The sequence below is a fragment of the Bacillus rossius genome (genome assembly GCF_032445375.1).
Source record: "Bacillus rossius redtenbacheri isolate Brsri chromosome 4 unlocalized genomic scaffold, Brsri_v3 Brsri_v3_scf4_2, whole genome shotgun sequence".
NCBI lineage: Eukaryota > Metazoa > Arthropoda > Insecta > Phasmatodea > Bacillidae > Bacillus > Bacillus rossius.
In genome coordinates this window covers 46,323,530-46,340,201 of record NW_026962011.1, presented here as the reverse complement: position 1 = coordinate 46,340,201, position 16,672 = coordinate 46,323,530, and the positions used below count along the sequence as shown (strand labels likewise).

The 16,672-nt window shown below is 38.5% G+C and overlaps 1 protein-coding gene across 1 annotated transcript in view; it reads left to right on the top strand.

Moving 5' to 3' along the window:
* Positions 1 to 16,672, top strand: part of LOC134542037 (dipeptidase 1-like) — a 64,730-nt gene that overhangs the window by 25,528 nt on the left and 22,530 nt on the right. The window contains exon 2 of the mRNA XM_063385884.1: positions 5,790 to 5,948. Within this exon, the coding sequence (XP_063241954.1) occupies positions 5,794 to 5,948 (155 nt within the window). The 5' untranslated portion in view covers positions 5,790 to 5,793. The remainder of the gene's footprint in view (positions 1 to 5,789; positions 5,949 to 16,672) is intronic.

The following is a 16,672-nucleotide window of genomic DNA, read 5'->3' as shown; positions in this document are numbered from 1 at the left end:
CTCATTGTACGCTTACGCCGCATCTATCTCTCTTCCAATCGATTGGAACAACCATCGATTTGACTTTTTCGAGGCACATTAAACTTGAAACACTCCCATTCGTTTCCTACTTTTCCTATCATCGTCCTATTCTTAACAGAATAACACAGATTGGAAGAAGTTAAATAGCAAACATGTATAAAACTTATAGTTAAAATAATATCTTCGTTAAAGTAATAAACATATTTGAATTAATGAGTGCAAATAAAAGTAAATTCGTCAATTAAATTGTAGATTTCATTTCACTCCTTCTTTGTATCCATACAAAATAGTGATAATTCAATAAAAATGATTCAATTTTATTCATAAAAGTATGCAATCATTTCATCAATGTTTTGTTATGACGTTGTCACGTTAAACTATCGTCCGTAAACCGACTTTACAGACAACCAATTTTTTTGACAGGAATATGGATGTCTTTAATTTCGGGTTGGGGGTCACTTGGGCCGATGACACGATACCGCTTTAAAACTCGTAAACTATGAAAGCTACACAGTTGAAGCGAACATATCTTAGCAGAGCAGACTCTGCTCGTGGTCGTCACGTATGAGCTTTGAATATATATACTGTATAGAAGTCGCCAGCCCAGGTTAAAATTTCTAATACGGTTTTGAGGTAGTTGGTTAATTCACCGCCGCAATCGCCACCATCTCTAGGGCATCGACTTGTGGTGGTCCCTGGCGGACAAGTGTCGAACTCTTCAAACACCACTTCCCCCTCCCCTAGAACGACGTTGAGCTGCAGTGAATGATGGGTGGCGGGTGCGGGGAATGACAGCGGGCGACAGCGCTGCGCTCTAACGTGTAAATAACAACTAAGACGATACAGGGCGTTACGGCAGCGCACTGCAGCGGTGAAGTTCCCAAGCTGCTCATCATACGCTTCTGGAAAACGTAGAGTAAATCCTATCCACTCGCGACTTCTATACAGTATATATATTCAAAGGTATGAGTCACCCGGTTGACATTTGCCGTGATGACGTCATGAGCGTTGGTGGGGAGCGTCGAACTGAAGTCAGTGAGAGCTGCGACTCCGAGAGTAATGGACAGATTTGCGTGATTTAGACTTTAAGTTGCTCGTGAGTGAGCACTGAGCGGGGTTAGTTGAGTGGAGAATAACTATAAAAATTACAAACTTTAGAACTGGATCTATTAATCGCAAAATGTCTAAGCGAAAATGGGGGAATCGCCCGAGAAAAAGCAATTAAAAATGCAGAGAAGTGTCGTAAGTGTCGAATGAGGCATACAGTAGCCGAGAGAAATGAGCCAGTGGGGTAGAACGAGCCCCCGAACGAGGCGCGAAATCTGCGCTCGAACGAGCCTCAGAAGTCTACCTCGCGAGAAGCGACGGGGAATGCAGGGAATTGTTTGGTAATGGACGTGGATATGCTATCCGATGATTCTCATGTTCACGTGGAGTCATTTGAGCCAGTGGTTGTGAACGATGGACCGAGTTTGTCGCGGTTTGGTGTCGCAATTTTTCTGGCTTGGCCCGCCCGACCGTCAAGTAAGACATTCATAGAATTCACGCCCCAAAAAATAAAGCAACATGAATTTTGTTAAATTATTTTATTTATTTCATACACGATTTTCCCGTTCAAAGCGATGGAAATTCATGAAACAAACCCCTATGCGGCTCTAGTCCAAAATGCACTACCCATAATTTTTTTTTTCCATCCGACTTCTTGTCGACATCCAGGTCATCGGAAACAGTGACTTATTGCGGCTGTTCCCGAATACCTCTTTAAAGACCCGTCCTCAACAGAACAGTCCGAACCTGTGGATGGTCCGTGTCCTATCCTAATGTGAAGGTCGTCACATTGTCGAAAGGAAAACTGCCCTGTCTACAATCAATGGCGATGTACGAAGTCTGACTACACTGAAAGTACCTAATCAATAGGGCGCAATAAATACAGAGCGGCAAAATATGTGTTTACCGATTTTTTTTTTATTGATTTCATGCATTGTTAATAAGTACGCAACTTGGTTTTGAATTTTAATTTTACTTGTGAAAGCTGTAAATAGTTCAATAATGTTTAGTTATACGGTAAGGAAAAAGTAAATGCCAATAAATGAATTCTGAACACAGCGGAAAAAAGGAACTTGTGTTCGGTCTTTGTTGTAATCAAGGTACGTGGTTCAAATCTTGTCACTGTAATATTTTTTTTTGTAATAACATAATATTATATTATTGTATTATAATAATGTTGAATCAGCTTAATAATGTTAAAGTTTGTTTGTAGGAAGTATTTACAGATTTATTTCTGACATTTAAGCAAAAACAAATACACACAACATTAATTTAGTCATAAAATATGTGTTTTTAAATGTTTCAGGTTAATATCTTAGTAATGCCATAGGAAGTATAGTGCAAAATATTTCTAATATTAGCTGTATTGTGAATTTTAACAAGATGGACAGTATTTTAATACAATTCCTTATCGAAAATCAGTTCAAAATAAGGAGTTTAGAAATTTTTTCAAGTCATTTTCGCTTTTATCGGTGCCATTTCTAATGGTTTAAAATTTCTGTATTTCGCTATGCCATCTGCGGGTGATGGTGGAAAACAACTTATACGATTCAGGCAGCGAATTATAGCGGCGGGCGCAGAAACTAATTGGTGATTCGCGTCTAGAAATTTTGATAAATACTTAAAAATGGAATGTTTTATTGATCGGTATATTTATCACGCTCTGCATTGTTTTAAATAATTCTACTTTAAATTTCGTGTCCGTTTTTCGTGTTATAAGTAGGGACCGGAAAAATTCGCGGGTTCAATGACCTGCAGGATGAACTCCATAGTCCTACGTACACTCGGTCAAATGCCACCCACTCATTGGCTGCTGTCTTGTGAGACGTTCCAGCGTAGCAGCCTGTGATTCGATAAAGCTTTGGTTGGGTGTTTCTCATTGGCCCAGAGTCATCCAGGTGAGTTGTGAGCCAATGGCAGAGTCAGCACTGAGGTATAACGATTTGTATTTTAGCTTATCGCGAAATGAATTCACGAATTTTTCCGGTCTCTAGTTATAAGTTTGTTTGCAATATAAACCACATGAGAACACGTGAATTTGCTTGTTGCCGAGATTACATCACTGGCGAGTACCGAAAGACTCGCTCATATATATATATATATATATATTGCCTATGCATCACAGTTTTATTGAAATAACCCTAACTGAGATATATAGCTCCACGGTAATTCGCGAGATAATGAAGCTTCGACACTGTCAGGATCGGGAAGGTCTTGGAGGTAGGTTCGAGAGACCGGGAAAACAGAGGGAGCGAGTCCATTGTTCCCTGCGCGTTATTTAATAAGAGGCGGAGGTTTCCCCCGTGTCGCGAGGGGAAAGGGGGATAAAAAAGGGGGGAGGATGGGACTGTGGGTTGAAGGGCGGGTTTGAAACGTGACGCAACAAGTTCGCGGTCATTTATTCCGGCCGGTAGTCCAGGGGTGCGGTCGGTGGTGGTCTCCGCCCGCGGGCACGACGTTATTGAGAAATATGTGGCTGCTGGGGTAGGAGCTGGTGCGTGGTGCATCGAGGTCAGTAATAAAGCTGCTGACCACTCTGCAGGAGAGGGGCGGGTGAGGCAGTGCGGCTTGTTGGAATGGTAGCAGAAGGGAAAAGGGAGGGGGCATAAAAGGCAGATGCGCTCATGATACCCTCCCTCCTAGACATTATGAGATTACATCCCCCCCCCCTCCCGAACCCTTTCCCCGAGGGAATCCCGGGGTTCCTCTTCTCCTCGACCAAGGGGCAAAGAGAACTTTGCACTCTCAGTTGAAACACGACCAAAACAGCGAGACGTTCATTTCGAAATTAGAATAAAGTGCGGCAATTCGTGGCGAAATAACGCTTCTGCGCTGTATCTTCCTATTAGGTGTCTAATTAAGAACTCCGTAATCCTTGCTCATTAAACGTGTCATTGTCGGTGGCTGAGTGGTCAGTGGACATGGCTTGTTAGCACCTTGTGACTTGGGGGTTCGAATCCCAGTTAATGCATGAGTTTTATTATAATTATAATTTTAATGTGTTCCCCTCCAAATCATCTTACATAACGCTTGGAACTTGAGTATCCAATGAAAAATAAGCGTGTTCTCTATACTCTGGAATGCTAATGTACAATGGATTGCCTCATGGAGGTATTAAGTTAAGGAGTAGATGCAGGCAATCTTTGCCACGGTAGTAGTTCAAGTCAAAATGAGAACGACGAATTCCTATTTTCCGTCTAGTTTATAACTTTGTTTTTTATTCCGTTTAATGCTAATTCTTTGCTGATTAGTTATTAACATCCTTTATTAACACTACTCACATCGTGATTGATGATTTTTTACGATTCTTCCTAGCGGATTCCTTTCAAGCTGCTAAACAAACTTCTCGTATTAGCTACGGCTTGTTTCGATAACCAACTGCTAATCATTGTGACTTCAACTTTATAACAGCAACCACTCCATGGACTAATACCTCCATGGAGTGCATGCATAGCTAAGCCTTGGCCAGGATCGTGAGCATAATTTCATTTCGCGGGGACAGAACCACTTTTCCAGCTGTTTGCTTTCAAACTCTTTCCAATTTTTGGTGGTAAGGATAGATTTTTTTAGGATATCGGGAGGGCAGGATATATTTCCTCCCCCTCCCTCTTCCGTACGTCCCTAGCCTTAGCCTTGACGGCACGGCTCACGACAAAACAAAATCATAATTTTATTTAAACATCTAGTAGATTTCACTCAGTCTATTAATCGAGAACCAAAATCACAAGAGTCAGAATAAAGTTATTTAGACTTTAATATCGTTCCTCTTTTTAAATATGTTGTCTACGTTTATATAGTGTACCAGAAATGGCTGTGTTGTGCCTCGCAATCTTATGGTTACCATCACTCGACACCTTTCGGTAGTTACATTTTTTTTATTTGAATAATAATTGCATTATGTCCCTACTGAGGCTTTGAACGCGTATCTTCAAAAACATATTTACCTCTTTTTCACACAATAAGGGTTGGATTTGGCAGAAATGGTAAATTTGTGATTGGTAGTTTTCGTATACTTATTATTGGGACCCAAAATTATTTATTACCCGTAATTAAATTCTGAGATTTAATTATTAATTGTTAAAAAAAATTCCTCTTTTTCCTCCTTTAAGGGGTTGAACTTTGCAAAATACGAAATCAAGGGTTACTATTTTTCGTATGTTTATTAATGGTACCCAAAATAATTTTTAAACTTAATTAAATTCTGAGATAGAATTATTAGAGGTTGAATTTCGCAAAATATAAACATTGTGGTTGGTAATTTTTTTATGTAAACTATTGTTACCAATATATTTTCTTGTGCTTTATTAGTTTTAGAGATAAACTTATTATCTTAAAATCTTATTTACACCTTTTTCACTCCCTTAGGGATGGATTTTTGTAAAATATATAGCCCAGGTTTTAAAGTAGTCAAAGGCCTTTCTGATAAAATATCAAAAACCATTAAGTAGTTTTGAATTTATTCTTGAACAAACACACAAACAAACAGACAAAAATTTTAAAACCTATATTTTTGAGTTCTCGATAATGTAATTCACCATCATTTCAGCCCATGTACAGACTTTTTACCTCTAACAGTTTTATTGATTTATTAATAGTAATTTACTAATAGTATAAATTGACAAATAAGCTGTGTAATGTTGGGCGTGGAAGATGTTCCACTTAGCTGCGCTCACTCTGGTGCATATCTACGATCGCTGGTGAATGGTTGGTGGTGCCGGCAGGAGCATGTTCCCTGGCTGGATGCTGCTGGTGCTGCTGCTAGCTTCCCAGCAGCTGGGGCGCCCGGCGCGTGGTCACTCCCTGGATGGCGCCGTCACCTCCGCCCGCGAGAGGGTCGACCTGGCGCGGCACATACTCGCCGAGGCGCCGCTCATCGACGGGTGAGCTGAAACTCCCTGCCTCTCTGCTGACGGTGCATCGCACTCTGCCTTGTTGGCTCCTGGGCATGGAGTCCACAAAGTATGAGCGATCGTGTAGGGAAACAACCACGCTCTGCTACCATTGTTTGCACACACACACACACACACATCATTTTTTTTAGAATAAGACCGAATTCGTTTTGGCATGCTACTTAGCTAGAATTATTCGTAGTTTGCGATATAGTGTAGGGAAACAACCATGCTATGCTCTCACTTATATACATGCATATTTTTTAATTATTAGTTGGTATTCATCCCTGCTTTCTCGTGAGTTTCGGGGTATTTCAATTATGCTTTCATGAGTGGTTGAACAAATTTGAGTTACTAATAGTGTACATGCAAATAATTATTTTTATAATAACAGTCATTGATGTTAGCACTTGGTTTGTAGTCTCTTTTCATAATACGTGAGCTTGTGTAGGGAAACAACCACACACTGCTACCAACGTATGCATGCACATCATTTTTTTAATAAGACTAAGCTTGGATGCTTCTTAGCATGCCATATTGTGTAGTCCTGCTATCATGTATGTTTATACATATTTTTGAAGCATAACTTGGTATTTGTCATTACTTCCTCATGAGTTTCGGGGTCTTTTAATTATGCTTGCATCTGTAGTTGAACAACTTTGAGTTACTAATAGTTTATGTGCAAATTCTTTTTAAATAACCATACATTGGTGTTAGCACTTTGACTTAGAGTCTCTTCAAAATGTGCATCCTACTTGTGTAAGGAAACAATCACACTCTACTACCATTTTTATGCATACATATCATTTTATCGAAGAATAAGACATGATTTACTTTGGAATACTAATGGGCTTGAAGTCCTCTAAGTACACGAGAAATTGTAAGGAAATATTAATTATGCTGCTAACACTTGTGTGCACACACAAACTTTTTTTAGAATAAGATGGTATTCATACCCTAACTCATGAGTTCAGGGATCTTCGAATTATGCTAGAAAGTAGAGTTAAACAACCATGTGTTACAAATAGTGTATGTACAAAACATTTTTTTAAGAATAAGTAATGAGTCACTGTGACTAGCACTTGGGTTTGGGGTCTCGAAGTATGCGAGTACATGTAGAGAAACAGCCAGAATATGCTACCGCTTATATGCTTACACATATTTTTTTTTTTCAGAATAAGCAATAATTTTTCTGGCTAGTTCATGGGCTTGAGGTCTTTTATTTATGCAAGTGTATTTTGTGAAACAGTCATGTTCTGGTACCATGTATGTACATGTACATGCCAATTTTAAGTATGTAATTAATTTTTGTAGCATTTTGATGAAAGTACTTTATGAATGGTATAATTTTCATAAAGTGCAGTTTCTATGATTCAATTACTTTTCGCATGGTAAAATTCAAAATGTTTAGCAAAATTTAAATAAAATTAGAATGATTCCAAGATCTAAAGGCTCACACATGCTTCTTCTTAATGCAATGTAAACTATCCCATACATCAGTATTATTACTCGATCAATTCCATGGAAAAACTTACTCTTGCGATACATATAAGAAATACGAATTTGTAAATGTTGTCCATCAAAGTCCATATTATTAAGTTTTCCTCGGTTTATAAAGCATTAGATCATTTCGGTTACATGGACTTTACACTCCTGAAGGCAGCCAGCGCAGCATTTAGTCTGTAATATTTGACTTAAGTGCAGATCGTCTTGAGATTTTATGTGCTTTCTTCTTTACGATAGGTAGGCTACTCCTTTGAAATTCGTCGTTTATTAACCCTTGCAGCATAAATTTATTTCCCTCCAGAATGTTCAACATTATAGTCAGATTAATATTCCTTATTACTAATGGAACTATCCAATTTTATAGCATCAGAAACTTTTGAGGAAATTCCCATCTCGATGCTGTCATTTACCACCCATCAGAACAAATTTCACGTGCAAATGTATAGTAAAAATGTAGTAAAGCATGCACATTCAAACAAGTAATATAGTACACTTTATATTTTGACTTATTTCTGGCATGATAAAAAGACTGCTTATCATTAGATTGTCTACCACTGAAGTTTCATAGCACCAACCGTTTGAGTCGTAAAGAAATAAATATTTAGTCTATTTTTACAAAGCCGGTATTTTATCATTACTAAATACAGCATCCGATGTGCTGATTGTCAGTTACTGAAAGTTGGTTTCAAAATTAATTTGTTTTAAAAAATGACCACTTCTTTCCGTACTATTTGCACTGTCGTATTTTTTTTTTCTTCCAAAGGAAATGGCCTAGGAGAACACTTTGAATACACGAATAATTTTCACATCCGCATTCTAGTCCCTTTGTGACTGGCAAAGTTCTGACTAGTCCCTTTGTGACCGGCAAAGTTCTGACGGCACCGCTGAGCCAATTTACCCCGCGGTCTCCCGCCACGTGTCCGGTGCTTTTGTGAGAGCGGAAGAAAAATATTTCTTTACGCGGATGATGACGAACACAAAGAACGCGTGAGGAGAGGAAGAAGAAAAAAAAGGAGATGGTTAATTCGCTCGAAACGTGTGTACGGTGATGGCGAAGGGCCGTAGAAAATGAGCGAGTGAGATCAGATAAAAGCTCATGAGTGTAGGGCTGCGTGAGATAGCACTTACATCCCCTAGAGGGCTCTTTCAGCCAGTATGCAAAGCGAGTTTTACTCCATATGCCGGAAAACAAACTGCGTTGGCGACATGAAAATAAACTTACGTATCACACTAAGGAATCTGAAGAATATTTTTTCGTTTGTAACCTAAATTGAAGAAGTTTTAAAGTAAAGATTTTTTTTTTAAGTTACATTCAGTGATTGCTGGCGTTGTACTGCAGGCTCAAAGTCTTTATAATCTTTTATGATTATGTAGCGAAAGAAATGCAGCTTAGGCCATGCCTAAGGTTTCTTTTTGGAAATAAATTTCTGTCAATGTGTTTAACGCCAACAACAATACAATTTTTTTTGTAACAAGTAATATGCTTGTGTGCAGGCAATGTTTTATGGTTTTTGTTTATATTATGAATAAGAAAAAAATTTGTAATAGAAATGCATGGAAAATGAATTGGCTAAACAAATTATTACAACTTCAGTCATCTAAAATAGTAAAAATAATTATTAAAATTATGTAAATTTAACGAAATTTTTTTTAAATTTCTTCACTTACTATGAACGTTTAGTAATATTTACGTTTGATATTAAACTTGTTTGAGACTTAGTATCATAATAGTATACAACGTTTTCCGTGTGATTGTGATATGAAAAAAAAAATTAATATGAATATATTGTAATCCACCCCAATACATAACAATAAACAAAATCTGCTCTTCAACACAGAAAGGAAGTGGCGTGTTGCTGTGTCTCTCTGCCGCTTGCCCGGCACGATCTGGTGCGCACGAGCAAGGGAGACAGAGAGGAAAAGGAGAGAGAGAGAGAGAGAGAGAGAGGCGGGTGGACTCACTCTCCGGGGAAGTGGTGTCCCCATTTGACTGCTGCTCTCGGCAGTCCCAAGTGTTATCTGCCTGGCGCTGGGGACCGTCTGCTGTCCACGGGAGTTACGTCGTCTGGGGCGGAGACAGACGGAGAGCCAGGACAAGTATCCGACCTCTCGCCAGCTTATCTGCCGGCAGAGACGGAGCTCTGCGTCTCCCTCACTCCAAAGAGCTGCCTTCCTCGCGTGTGTGCCAAGGCACCTCCGGATTTCGGCGCGGATGAGAGTAGAGCTGTAGCAAACCGTATGTATTCGGTACTGAGTAACGGGTGCGCTGTCTATATACGAGTAACGAAACGTTACACACGAATGCATTTCGTTACTCGCATTTTTCGAAACGTTACACGCGAATGCATTTCGTTACTCGCATTTTTCGTAGTATGGGATTTATCGTTAGAATGTTGTTCAAATTTTATTGTCAATAAATAATTTTCGACGCCTATTTGTCGCTTTTTCATTATAATCGCCGCATAATGGATTGCGATGCTATTGTGATATAACATAAGCTTACGGCTAAAATTTTCAAAATAGTAATTCCATTGCAAATTGAGTAGATTCCGTCAACAGTTCACTTGTATTTCTACACTTTACCTATAAAATCAATTAAATTTAGAATGTTTTAAACACAAGTCTGGTTCAAAATACGGAAAAGTGAAAAAAAAAAAAAAATGCACTTTACGCAGTTTGGTATGTAATGTATAAGTATGTTTTCTACAAATTACGAATGTTGCGACGCCGCGACGTCATACTGTACGCGTACGCAATACGACTCGATTCGTTGCTCTAACATAACATAGCATGTTATGAGGTATCAGAAGTAACGAGTAACGTAACGATACGATAGTAACGAGTACTAATTGTTATAGTAACGAATACATGCGGGTACGCTTTTTTCCGTTACTTTTACACCTCTAGATGAGAGTCCAGAACAGAGTGGTGTCGGAGGCAGTAAGACACCCTTGAGGGCGGTATTCCAAGATGTTCAGGTAAGGTATAGCGGATAAGCACCGCCTTGTTGGGACACAACCGTAACCTAACTAGCGGGCCGTACTCCAGAACTTTTCCACGCCTAACCTCAGTAAGGAAACATATTGGCAACCGTTTTTAATAAACGGTGCCCTGCGGCGAGGCTAGAAACTGATTTCAACGCACGGACTTTTCGCAACTATCGATACAATTTGTTACGGTGAAAAAAAGAACAGATAGCATCACCGTCGCACGAACTAAATTGTATTATTCTAATTTTTCCAAGTACTTTTTTAAGTTGCGATTTTTTCTTGTTATGACCATTAAAGTGTGCGAAATTAATTCCAGAATAATTTCACTGGCATGTAGTTTCATTTGGTGCTCCAATACGTTTGATACGTCCCCTGATATTCACGAAATTAAATATATTTGAGTTAATGGCACCATACATGGGTCCGCCATCTGGATGAAATTTAGGAAAAAGTGAGCTCTGCGCATGCGCGAAATTTGGGCAACAGATAGGTCACGGATAGGACCCCGAAATCCGTTCCCCAAAAATAAGGGACTGGCCTGGCCTATCGTGCACTAGGAATGCGGTTAGGGTAGAGGTGTAGCATATTCAACACCTGTATTTTGGAATACCTGCGCTAGGGGTTTTATAACCTTCACCTAGACCAGCAACACATGTTCATCGGCTCACTGGCGGGCGTCGAGTATGGTGCAGTCAGTGGGTTTCATTTCTCTATGTCCGCAAAATAATTGGTCATGTCTTGTAGCGAATAAAGTAGGGAGAAATAAAGCTGTAAAATGTATAAATTACTGTTTAGTTTTACTATTCAAGTGAAATACCACGAACTGCAGAATTCTATAGAACATTACACACTACGACACACCAACTTTGCATACTTACTTTTGCACAAATACTTTCACCCACTTTTGCACATTAACGTTTTTACACTTTGCTCTCTTACATATACTTTCGTTAATCGTCTCGTTTATTTCTTTTGGAGATTAATCAAGAACAAATCTGCTTGTAGCTAACTCCTGCTTGGTCGCTTAGTCGACGCGGCCTCGTAAGGTCTACAATCGCTTGCGTTCCCATCACGGTGCGAGTCCCCGGCTGCCTTACAAGCGCGAGGGTTGGCGGGGGGGGGGGGTGGTGGGGGTGGCCTGTCGCGAGCACGACGGTCGTAAACGTGTTCAACCCCCCACCACCTTCCTGATTGGGGAAGCGGGAGGAATTAATCTGTTCCGTGTCCCTGGAGAGGTGTTGCTCTACTCCTGCGTCACCGCCTACCTCAAGTACGTAAAGGGTGCGACGATAAAAGTTCATAAGGCCGGCTGCAGACTTCATTCCCCGGGCCGGGGGCCCTACTCCATGAGTACAAAACGCCGGTAATGGATTCGCCGGGAATTCAAAAGAAACTGCCCCTTCGGATGGCAAAATGGAACTACATCTTCGGGTTTAACTTTATTAAATTCTGTCTTCCGCTAACGTCGTGAGGTCTCCTCTCGACCCCACCCCATCTCCCCCTTACTTCTTTTTCCCCTTTCTCACTACTACGCACTTTCTTTTTTTATTATTTTTCCTCCGACCTTTTATCCTTTCCTGAAAGGAATTCCTGAATTATTGGTCGTCACCTTGCCAGCTCCGGACACGAATCACTCCTCGGTTAGGACTTCCTCGAACGTAAGTTTAATCACTCTGAGAAATGAAACATTTTATTTTCACTCTAGATTTGGATTCTACAACTTTTTTTCAATAGCCTAACAAAAAATTTCAGTCATAATAGTTTTTTTTTTTTCATTTCGATCTGCGATACGCATTTTTATTCAACTACTGCCCCAAATTTTTGTTCACAATTTGCATGCGAATTTTGTGGATTGAAGTAGAATTCACATAGAGAATTTTCTGCACTGTTGTAATTATGTATCTGAAAGCTTTGAAATAGTATAGTAAGTTAATATTTCTGTAAATGTTGAAATTTCGCAACAATTCAAACAGTGTGACACAACGAGAAAGTAATTTTACATATTAGAAGGTGGTAAGAGTAAAATGATGTAACCCTAAGCTGTGTAAATATGGAATACATCATTTTACCGTAACACAGTCATATTATTTTAATTATTTTCTGTTTACTCTCCGAATACCTGTATTTCGTAAGTGAATCCTTTAGAGTAGTAACAAAATGTATAAACACGTACTCATCCCTCGTAATCCAAACTTACAAGTAATGCACAGACGAGGCATTGAATAATTGGATACTTGTGAGAAACTGATCATCATTACTCATTTTTAAGCTAAATACCGGGTTTTATTTTGTTTATGGAGATACAGGTTCCACCAAAAATTTAAGAAAAAAACTATTTTATATTTTGTTCTAAAATTCTAGTAGAAATGCCACAATAATTTTTTAACTAACATTTAATTGTTTTTGGCACCTAGTTAACAAATTTTTAAAAATAAAACTTAAGGCGATAAGAAAATTTCTCGTAACTGCGATTCGTTTACGAAACTTTCTTTGCTTGTTATGATTTTTAAACTTATCCCCACATATTTCTCATAGTTACAGATTTGTCTAAATATACAAAAATGTATTCAAACGCAATAATTAAAAACCGTAAATAAAAGTTAACTTCTAAAGTTTTTAGATTTTCTAAAACTTCATAATTTTGTTTGGTTCTACAAATATTACTTAAATTAGAAATGCATGATTAGCTGTTTGATAGTGTTTCAATGGAGAATTTTAAGAGTTATGAAGATTTATACAAAATTTGTATCTGAAGTTGATAACCAAAACATTACCCTGTTAAATCTACTGATGGTCTTAAACTTTTGGTGGTACCTGTAGATTACGTACAGTTTTCTGTTTGTAAATATTAGAAAAATGCTGTTGTAATTCTAATACAAAAATATGTTAGCCTCTTATGGTAAAAAAAAATTCCAATATCGGTAGGAAGCACACTTCGTAGATTTTATTTTCAGTTTTTATTTTCCCTTTCTTTGATATAAAACATATGTATAAATTTGTGACTAGAGCATAATGGACTCAGGTGTGACGATTAGTTTGGCTTAAGTTGATAGTTGTATTGCAAGAAATATTAACCTACTACAATAATTTTGAGCATGACCTAAGGTCTTAAATGGATGGCTATTTTTGTCTAACAGTATGAATCAACATGATTGTAGTTTTTAAAACCAGTCTTAAAAATACGCTAGAAAATTCGATTAGTAAACATGTAAATATGTAAAGATGTAAATATTAAGACCATAAATTTAACACTAACTTTTCGTGTGTAGGTAAGACAGCAAATAAACAAAAAATGTTCGCTCTTAGGGATAAAATATAACTATTCATAATAACGAAATTTTATTACAGCAGTTTAGGTCTATCATAATTCAAGAAATTATATTTATCCTTATTAATTTTGTTCGTGTCCAGATAGGACACTTCTTACTGTTTTATGAGTAAAAAGAAATTACTTATCGAAAAATATTATATTATGTATCATGTACGTCTAGGCACTTGGCATAATTATTTGTTTAAAACCCAATCCTGTCCAATACAGTAACCACGTTTTGAAGCGTGCCGTAACCTTAATTCAAGTCATGGGAAATTTTCACGCTTGTTTCGAATTGGAGAAACTTCACAGAACACGTTCCGAAAGTTTATATGGGGAAAGTTTCATCTATCCGCTTGTGAACTGCAGAAGTTCGCAACCGGGATAAATTCTTTGCGCGGCGCCATAAAGCAAACATTTATCTAAGCTGGAACTTTTTCGTTCTAGCAGTAACTGCCTCTGTACAACAGCGGAGAAACAGAATATAAAAGGTGTGCTGCTTCAAGATGTGGAAGGCTGAGTATACAGTTGCCTTCAAAGCAAAGTTTTTGTGAGATTTTCTAAAAGCTTATCATATTAGTGCGTAATACGCAATTTTTTTCACACTTATTGCAACTTTAAATTTGATCCTGAGAATTTTTTTTTACTTTATATTTAGAGGCATTTATTTTTTGGTACAAATTATTAAAAAATTTTGAACAAAAGTTGATTTTGTTTTAATTACAAGTCCGAATATGTGTGTAATTTTTATATACCTTATTTAATTCTCGATCTGGTTAATGGTTAATGGTTAATGTACCGCCGTGCGGTCAAAGGTGAACGTTATCAACCTAGAGGTCTAAGCTGTCATGGTTCGAATCACCTCGATTCCAAAGTATTTTGTATAAAAAAAATTAAAATTAAAATATCGATAAGGACCACTACAACATTGGTAGGTAATTGAAAATCATCCTTATGTGCATGAGAGAGCGATGCTGGCGCTCTCTAGTAACAAACAGCAGAAACAAATATGTCGGTATCCAAGATGGTGGTCTCCAGCAGAACAGGAAAAAAAACGAAAATGGCAGTCGTGACATTATCCAGTATGGCGGCCTCTTGCAGACGAAAATAAGATGGTGGACTTGCTGTCTCAATCGAAAAAGTGGTTGTGACTTAAGATCCATGATGGCGGACATGACATCAGAAACCAAGTCGGCGCCCATAATGAAAAGTGCAACGTTCGGCGATTGGAGCGCTCAATGTCAAGTTGCTGAAACCAAGATGGCGAATGAGGTCAAAGTACAAGATCAAAGATCAATGTCAATGGTCATAGTCAAGGTCAAAGGTGTAGGTCAAGCTTAGTTCAAAGGTCGAGTTCAAGGTCAATGGTCATCCAAGAAGACATCAGAGGTCGGTTGGCACCTCACACCTCAAACTAGAACCAGTCCCAGAAAATACTTTTATATACTACAATAGCCTATTTCAAAATAAAAGTTTAAAATTAAAACTTGCAGATTGCAATTAAAATTTAAAAAATCCTAAGATGGCAGGTTTCAGTTCTCCCCTTAAGAAGTTCATGATACGTCATCAGTAGTTTGACAATAGAGTTCACGTTCATTCTGTTCCACTTGGAATAAAACCTAAGGTTGCCGCATAAACCAGAAAAGTGTGTATGCTAAAGCCCCTATCACACGATGGAAGTTTCCTCGGAAGGTCTTCCATGGCAGCAGGTATGGATGATTCTGTGGAAGAATTAGCAGAGCCCTGGCCGTTTTCAGAGAAGTTTTTGTAATAGATCGTGTTCGAATTTCTGTGGAAGGTTTCGTAAAAAGTGGAAATTTTATCAAATCAGAATGAAGTGTTAGTGTGCCTCTGGTGTCAAAAAAATGGTAATTCATTTTTTTAGGGATTGAAGTTATCTCGATTATTGATTCGAAACTCGGTAAACATGTGGTCTGTTAGAGCAGTTACAGCATTATGCGACAGTTGTGACAAACAACCCTGTATATACAATACAAACAGTATAGAAAATCATTAAAAAGCCATTCGCACGAGCTAGGCCCACGCCACTCACAATTCCAGGTGTGATAGTTTCTTCCATAGAAACATCCAAAACAGCTGCTATGGAGGGCTTAACTAGCAGTTTTTCTGTGAAACTTCTTGCGGAGCCTGTGTGAAACCTTCCATCGTGTGATACAGACTTAACGAACAAACACAGAGAGATGTGAAGCGAGTCCATTGGGTGCCTTATTAGTTAGCACTGCGAAGCCGGTGTTGGGCAGCGTCATAGAGAAAAGGAGTTCCGAAAAGCAATGCATTTCTTCCGGCGCAAGAGCTGGCTAGCTGTTCGATTCCGAGGCTGTGAAATAACTCCATTTCAACTGATAAAATTTTCAACGAGCAGCTTCTCGCTGAGAGGAAGAGAGAGAGAGAGAGAGAGAGAGAGAGAGAGAGAGAGAGAGAGGAACAGAGACTTGGAATGTGTGGTTGGTGGAAGGGATTCTCCGACTCGGAGGATGAGAAAAGTTGGAGGTGTATAAAAGAACGCTGATAATTACAAGCTCGAACTTTGGGTCCGTTTCTGCAGACTGCCTCACAAATCTTACCGGTACGAAACTGTGAATAAAAGATCTGCTATTGACTCTTCTCACAACAACCACAAAAATTTGTAGCAAAGATAAATGTTATACTGCTAAAGGTTTGCTATCAAAGGATTTTCAAGAAAAACTTATTTACAGCCTTGGGGGTATTTCGAGGAAATGACACCATCAGAGCGTAAAGAAATGTTCCACACGAATTTATTATGTATCATATTTTAGCTTTAAAGTTGAATGCCGAAAAAACGGATGGCAGCAGCGCTAGATATAATTTTATGCAGATTTATATTGTACCTATTGTAGCCGTTATCACGGTCCGAATTCCGGAAAAAT